Below are 8557 nucleotides of genomic sequence, written 5' to 3' on the forward strand. Positions count from 1 at the left end.
AGNGANNGAGAGAGAGAGAGAGAAACAACGATAATGCGAGAGAGTGAGAGTGTGAGATATCGTTTAGGGTTGGTGGGTACATTATTAAATTTGTCTAACTTTTTCACACAACAGAATATACACTCAGAGGGAAACTTTGTAGCCAAAACTATTTTGGCATAGCACACCAAATCAATGGAGGCAAACTTTGGAGCCAAAACAATTTTGGGATGCCACCAGATTTTCCAGTCACACAACAAAATGTTTTAAACTGTTGTATGTATTTTCTAAACTTGCACTATAGGTATTGCCTAGTATAAATTGTAACAACATCATACAACAAAGAAATAAAAGTCTATTGTCCAAACATTTTGCATCTTGCACGACTTTCAATTTGGTGATGGGGGGAATCCTTCCGCCAAAATTTTCATAAATCATACAACAGAAAATTAGCATCATTGTTGTGTTTTGAACTCTTGAAATATAACCTGACAATTTCGTGTCATCAGACAACAAAACTTTGTAACTTTACGTTGTGTATAACAGTTCACTTCATCAGACAAGTAGGGAACCCTAAAAGGTTGTCTGATAACGTTTTTGTAGTAGTGAATGCAAAATTTCTAGTTAGATATGCCCTCCTTCATGTGTTGTTTTTGGTTGAAGCCATTGGATTAAACCTGCAAACACACCAATAAAAAAAAGAGATAATTACACATGATATTATTTTGTTCTACTTGTTGATTCACCTAATAGAAAACTTGTGTGTAACACAAAGTTACACGCTTGTGTGTGACACAAAGTTACACATGTTTTACACTTCTTACCCTATACTAAAGTTACACATGTTTTACACTTCTTACCCTATACCAAAGTGTGCAGCCACACTTTTGCTTGTGTTTTACATATAGTTGTTGAATGAGTAGCTTAAGACTTGGTCTCCAAGTTCAAAGTTGCGGCTGGTAGATAAAGATGAATTTCAAACTGATTTTTATAGACATATCTGACAAGCACATTCACTAGTATAAATAGAGGTTCACATGAAGTAGTAACAAGTAGAGAAGTTCATAAGTTAGAAAGAAAGTCAGGAGAGAAAATTTAGAGTAGAAAAATTAGTAGAGGTCTGAAGCAAGCTAGTGCTAGAATCTGGTAATGAAGTTTCAACTTTGGTAAAACAGGTTTAAGGTAGGGGAAGTTATGAGGAATCTCAAGTTTTGTTTTATAAACTTGTTATCTTGCTTCTAATTGTTTATATTGCTGCTGAAGGTGGTTATTATGTTTAGTTTTTCATCAAGTTATTATCTGATCTTATGTTAAATAAGAAATTAATGAAATTATGTGGTTGAGGCTATTACTTGAAAGGGACCGGCAATTGTCTGCCTTTGTATACATGTAGGGATAGAAGTCATTTCAATGTTATATTGATAAAACGATCTTATGGCAAGAAGACACTGGTGACCAAAAATTGTCACATCCCGACTCTTAAATTTTTACCTTATTTACTAGCTTGTATAAATAAGAGTTTTACCGTCTTCGTCAATGAGTTTATAGTTTTAAATAGTCCTTAATTAGAGGGGTTTCGAGGGACGATTATTTCGGTAGAAATATTTGACGACGGTAAAAATGGTAAATTTTAGCTAGTAAAATGTAATTTTTTATTAGGGTATTTTTATTGGGGTGTTTATGTTATGGAGTGGGGTGTTTTAAGTGTGGACCGGGCCATTTTTGGGGACAAAAGCCCACTCTCTCTCTCTCTCTCTCTTCCCTCCCGCTCCCCGAGCCCTCTCCCTGTCGGATTTTCTTTCCGACCGTCCGCCGCCGTCCGGTCACCGTAGGTCGCCACACTGGTCCCAAACGGTCGGCCACCATCTCATCTTCCTTCCTGGGCCGGTGGCAGCCTCTCTAGCACCGCCGTGAGGGAGATACCGGGCCCGAAACTCCGACTGCTCGTAGTGCTCCCTTCGCCGGAACTCCCTCCTCCGGCCGCCATAGCCGGAGCTGCTTGGCTCTTTTGGAAGCTCTCCTCCCATACAGCAATCCCCCAAGAGGTTTCACTCCCCCTTGGTCTAGATAATGAGCTTTTGGTGTTAGAAATTCTAGGGCTCATTGTGTGTTTTTGTTCAATTGACCTAGTTAAGCTCGAAATTGGACTTTGTGCTAGTTAGGAAAGTTGTAGAATGGGTTGAGAGGAAGATGCTGTTAAAATTTGGTAGGTCGCCGGAGTCGGCCGCCGGCCGCCGCTGCAGGCGGGGCAGACGGCGGCGCCGCCTCTGTTAGGGGGATTTTCATGGTTTTAAATATGTTATATTAAAGGGAGTTTATTGGTATGAAGTTTGGAATTTTTGGAGGAGTTTTGAATAGGTTTTGGATTTTTGAAAGATCGGTGAATTTGGCGGTTAATGAGGTAGAATCCGACCGTTGGATTTTCCTTATTATTGTTTTAGAATGTTGAAATAAAGGAAATAAGGCTGTGGTTGAAATTTGGCGTGAATCCGATAAGCTTAACCCTAGAAAGGGTAGTGGGTTAGGCGGAAGAGTTTTGAGTTATATATTTAAGTATTATTTATTCTGAAATTGAAGTGTGGTCCTAAGCATGGTTTTTGTGCCAGGATTTGAAGAGACCTCACTTGAGTGCTGAATTGGTTTTCGTCGGGCTTATGCCTAAAGTTGTGAGTGGACGTTTGTTTTAAATTAAATGCATGTGATGGCCTCATATTTAATGATGGTTGATTTATATATTGTTGATCTTTAATTTGTGGAATAATTTTCGTTTACGATTGATTTTCTACATAGTATTTTCGGAAGTGATTATTCATATTTTATTTGTTAACTTTGCTATTTGAAAAGTTACCGAAAATAAGATTTTTTGGTGGAGCCATACGTTTATAGCTTCTTTTGTAATTGACAATTTTCATTATTTTGGAGAGTTACCGAAAATGAGATTTTCGGTGGACATGTATAAGGATATTTATGAGGAGAGTATGTATATAAATGCTAGCTAGCCATATGTCTGTCCACCTAAATTGCGTAGTATATAACCGCATTATGGTGTGACGTGAGTGTTGAACGCGAGCGTAGTAGCCCTATATGAGTGTCTAATTCATATAGGAGGTATGAGCACATATTTATACACCCGTCTGTCCATCTTAATGGCGTAGTGTAGTACCGCATTAAGGCGTAACGTGAGCGTTGGATGCAAGCGTAGTAGCCTTGTATGAACTTCTATTTTTCTTATATTTTCATAAGAATTCATAGAAGGAGTATGGACGTGTAGATACATATATATATATATATATATATATTTGTATTTTAGCCTGAGAGGCTCTATTTTTTAAAGCTTTGGAGACTAGCCGGAGTTAGTCATGTATTTGCCAGTTTATGAGTTGAGAGCTTTTCAGCTGTCGCATACAGCATAATTTCTATGGAAATCAAATTGGGAAAACATAAAGATTTTTTGCTGCTCGTTTTTGTTAAACTTATTTTTGTCCACTCACTCTAACGTTTTCAAATGTTTTTCCCCTGGGCCCTTCGTTTTAAAAATGCCCAGTTTGTAGGTTAGCATAGTTGAGGTCGGACGTATATGGAGAAGATGCATAGTCAATAGTATAGCTTCTGCTCATTTTTATATTTCTAGTTCTTTTCCTTTTAAATAGAGTTGCTCTGAACTGTGGCTGTTGGTTATGAGATTTTCTTGTTAAAGTTAGTAAATAAATTGGGAGATGTTGTGATCTGGGGAGCACGAAGGCTCCAGGAGTTTAAGGTTGGATTTGGATTTTCAGAAGTGTTTGCAGGTATTATTAGGAAGGGTTGTCCATTTTCAAGGGAGGTTATGCCGAATTTTCGATAAAATTTCCTTGGAGGTGGTCCACGCAGGATTTACTTCGGGTTTTAGGGTGAAATTCGGGGTGGGTCCTGACAAAAATAGTACAAGAGTACCAACAACTGAAACCTAAAATTATATGCATACACTTTAAGTAGATTGAAATTATGTGCATGAGATTTGCTCTATTGAGCTTTTGGCTCACCTTTTTATGAATTTGTGCAGATGTTACACTTCAGGGATATAACTTAATGTCTAAAAGGAATATGAAGTCAACAACTAGCTTACTGTTTTGATTCATGACTATGTAATAAGACTTATTTAATAAGCTTACTTTCTTGTTTGTTGTAAAAACAAGACTTATGAAATAAAGTTTTCTTTCACCAAGTCACTCTGATTTTAAGTTTTTCACATAGCTTTTATTTGTCAAAAGTTCTCTTATCTTTGACAAATCGAAGCTATTCACTTCCTTATCCGGAAAAAAAAATCTCAATTTCCGAGTCAGGGTGTGACAATATGTAATGCAATTTTTGGTTTGAGATATCAATTATTGACTATACGTACATTCTATTTAAAAAAAAAACTCGTAAATTAACAAACCCTGAAAAAGACGAAACATCAATGCAACATGTGCACGCCATAAAATATAATCCTTGTTATGAACCTAAAGGAGTTGCTTTGCTTACACAGATATATATTTTGCAACAATCAAAATTACATGGAGATAACATTTTTCGTTGACATACTCTTTCGACAAGGAACTTAATCTTAACTTGGAGAAACATGTGCAATCACCTCTTTTTCACCTTATATTTACAACTAGTAACTTGGTACACAACATTTGAAGACTATTAATTGCTGCACAAACCGATCAGATTAAAGGTTATTTAACCTAATTTTGGTGTTCTCATATATTTAGAGAAGGAAATCAGGTAGCATATGCACTAGTAAATTAACTTCGGTTTAACTTCTTCAGGCTTGATTTATTGGGACTCAATTCCCTAATTCCTTAAGAATCTATATCTTCGGGATCAACTCAGTTTTCCTCATTTTCGCTTTCTTCACTGAGTTACTTTCAATGTTGTTTTTTCTTGTAGTTATGTTGGTTTTTTCTTTGTTTGATTTAGGGGATCTGGTAAACCCCCGTCACTTTTGTACTGGACTTTTTTCCTCTTATAAATGGAGTTCAACTCCTTTTAATAAAAAAATAAAAAAAATGATCGAGCCTCTTTATCCGATGCAATATGAAGCCGGCTAGGATAGATCTTAAAATTTCTAACGAGTAGGATTGAGAAAATTGAATGTGAAAATGCCAAGTACGTGATCTTTGCTTAGTGGATACTTTAGTCACAAGAAAAAAGCACAACATACAGTGAAACCAAGCTGATCGAAGTATCGAACCATACGTTGTCCAATTAAGTGAACCGACGAGTCAATCACGTAGCTAGATTTGTTCGTAGGACACCTCGCACCAAAGACAAGTTTTAAAACGCATATACATGCATGTAAATCTTGAAGCTCTCAATTAGGAACAAGTGTAAGCAATACTGGAAGCTTCAATTTTTTTTATTTTTTAATTATCTAAATGTTTATATATATTCTATCCGTATGCTTCATCGTTGTTGCCATGCCTGGAATTGTTATATAGTAGGTGTAGAATGATCGAATATTGTAGGTGAAGTAAAGATTCTTTCCCCAAAGTGGTCGAATCCAAATAGGTTCAACTCTGAACCCCAATTAGTAGAGCCTACAAACCATGCATCAACTGAAGGTGTTTTTTTTTTTTTTTTGGTAATGTGCATAAACTTTAAGTTTAGAAATTGTATATTGGATGACTCAAATCTTCTTCACCACAAGAGTATATTTTCAACTCGAGACTGTACTAATAGGGAACATACAATCAATTTTCCACAATACTACACGGGGTTTTCCCCTACTACACGAGACTGAGTAGAAAATTGGTCGAGCAGAAAAGTCGGATGAACCATGTCTTCATTTAGAGCCACAACTACTCGTAGCCCAGAGATATTTATTTTCAGTGCCTTGAACGTTGATCGATTACGATAGTTGGATATTTATAAATCTCACTAGCTAGGGGAAGTAGTTTTTTTTTTATAGTAGTTGTGGCTACTGCTTATACAGTTTCTATCTTTCAGTCCAGCGCTAGCGCTCAATTATTTTGTCCTAAAAGTGAAGCATAGTAGGTATATATCGGACATCCATTTCGACATCAACAAATTCAATTCCATCACACTCGGCTAATAGCTAGATAATAAGAAGATAAAGATCATGTAGATATTGAAAACACAAATGACTGTACACCTCAAACATAGAAAGGTACAGATCGATTACATAATACAACAAACACATACACGTACATACATGGTGAGCTAAACATACTCACCAGGCACGTTATTATACAAACCACACTTAGCTGCGTAACACTCGTCTGCAACTACAACACGGCCTACATACGCTTATGAACTATATGAACCCTAACTTTGCGTATCAGCTTCAAATCACAAACGAGCACCGATCCACAGCCACTAATTAATATCATTTACAAGCTAATCCGTTCATCGAGTAGTGGTGTGTCCACCGGGAAGCTTTTCCTTGATCTTGTCCATCATGCCCTTCTTCTCCTGGTGCTCCCCGGTTCCGGTACCGTAAGCCGGTGCCGCAGTGGTGTGAGTGTGAGTGGTGTTGTGGGGATCTTGTCCACCGGTAAGACCACCTGGTAGCTTCTCTTTCACCTGGTCCACCATCCCCTTCTTCTCATGATGCTCTCCGGCGACGCCGTAACCCGGTGTAGCACCAGTATGATGAGCAGTGCTGTAGGGATCTTGCTTTTGACCACCTGGGATCTTCTCTTTTATCTGGTCCACCATGCCCTTTTTCTCATGGTGCTCTCCGGCCACGCCGTAACCTGGTGTAGTAGTATGCTGACCAGTGCTGTAGGGATCTTGCTTTTGACCACCTGGGATCTTCTGTTTGATTTGGTCCATCACTCCCCTATCCTGCTGCTGTCCACCGTAAGGTGCGGTGGTCGGGGCTGTACCGTAGGGGTCGTCGGTCTTGTGGGTGCCTCCTGGAAGCTTCTCCTTGATCTTCTCCTTCATACCCTTCTTCCTCCTTCCACCACAGCCATCGTCCTCAGACTACATGACACAACATACAAAACACCATTAGCCAATTGATTCAAAGTTTCAAATATAAACACAACAATCAATTAAACATGGGAGTACGTAGATGGGGAGCGAGGCTTACGGAGCTAGAGCCGGAGCCGGAGCGAGTGAGAGTAGTGACGCCTCCGTGACCAGTTCCGGTTCCGGGATGAACGCCTTGGCCGGTTGTTGCTCCGGTGTGAATTGGGTTGCCGTACTCGTCCTTACGTCCCACGGGGTTTCCGTACTCGTCAGTGGGAGACTGAGTGGGGTAACCGCTCTGGTATTGCGCCATTTTCAAATCAAAGTAAAACAAAGAAAACACAAAAGACTGCAAATCGGGATTGTATTTGATTTCTTAGTAAAGCTCGTTGTGGATTAGATGTGTTTGAGTTTGGAGACTTGGTCCGTTTATATAGGCATCCAACGCATGGACACGTACCCCTAGCCCTAGAAACGTGGTCGTCTATAAAACTGACAAGTGTAACGTTAGTGTCGGTAACGGAGAGGATAAGTGAGGTCGTTGTCTGGGGAGTGGAGTCAGTGGCGGACTCGTGACACGTTCACCGCGTCCGGCCGGCCAAAAGGGGGGAGGTGAACAGTCAGAGGTGGACACGTGGTGGTCTGAGAGTCGCCGATGAGGATGAACCCTGATCTAGTGTGACACTGCGATAGTTTGATAGTTGGATGGGATGTGTACTGAGGTTGTTTTTATCATATTGCTGTTAGGTAATGTGGTGGAGCTGGATGTTATCCATGCAGATATTTCTGTACGCTGGACCGACATGAGAATAGTTTATTATGTTTGAATTCGATTCAGATTACTTTGGTGAGTGCTCATATATAACATCGAGGCCATGCCAGGTGATGATGATGATCGATCCTCGAACAAGTTTCGTCTTGGAATAATCTTTTAATAAGTTGTTGGCTCAAGTTGATAATTTTGTCGATCTCATATGCCATCCATCCATACAAAAAAGTACCAACAAAGTTCAAAGTTCAAACATCTCGGCCATTGCCAAAAATCTGATAGTTTTTTTGGTAGTTCTGAATGATTCATTCATATATGTAATCAAAACAAAACAAAACCTTCAAGACATTTCCTCGTCTAGCTAGTGTTCCATGTAACCCTACATTAAACGGTTAAACCTCTGAAAGTTACAACACCACAACTTGATGGGATTCCAGGATCAAATCAAGCAAAGAAATTAGCCACTCCTCAATTAGGTAATAATTGGGATATGTAACAGTCATAAAAGGAAACAAGAAATTGTATCAAAAAAAAAAAAAATAGTAAACTACATATTAGTTACTAACCAAATATCAATTAACAAAAAGATCAATTAAGCATATTTGTAAACAAATAAGGACAAACTTTTACAAATAAGGACAAATTGTTATATTGTTGCCATGTGGCAATGCGCATTTACAATTGTGCCATTTAAACTAAATGTGCTGCTACTGTCGGCAGTTTACAAACTTCTGCTACTGCGAACTGAAGAAGTTGCTACTGTCGACTGTTTACAAACGTTATGCTACTGCCCCCTGTTTTTACTTTTCTGCTACTGCCCCCTGTACTGTAAGCAGTTTACAAACG

At 38.8% G+C, this 8557-nt stretch overlaps 1 protein-coding gene across 1 annotated transcript; it reads right to left on the minus strand.

The window, feature by feature from the left end:
- Nucleotides 1–6021: 6021 nt before the first annotated feature.
- On the minus strand, nt 6022–7348 carry LOC101314123 (dehydrin Xero 2-like). The gene is made up of 2 exons (XM_004287815.1): nt 7064–7348; nt 6022–6954 (listed from the first exon to the last, which is right to left on the minus strand). Exons 1-2 carry the CDS (start codon nt 7253–7255, stop codon nt 6373–6375), a joined length of 774 nt encoding a protein of 257 aa, XP_004287863.1. The 5' UTR covers nt 7256–7348; the 3' UTR covers nt 6022–6372.
- Between the last annotated feature and the right edge of the window lie 1209 nt (nt 7349–8557).

This window comes from Fragaria vesca, linkage group LG1 (assembly GCF_000184155.1).
Source record: "Fragaria vesca subsp. vesca linkage group LG1, FraVesHawaii_1.0, whole genome shotgun sequence".
Taxonomy (NCBI): domain Eukaryota; kingdom Viridiplantae; phylum Streptophyta; class Magnoliopsida; order Rosales; family Rosaceae; genus Fragaria; species Fragaria vesca.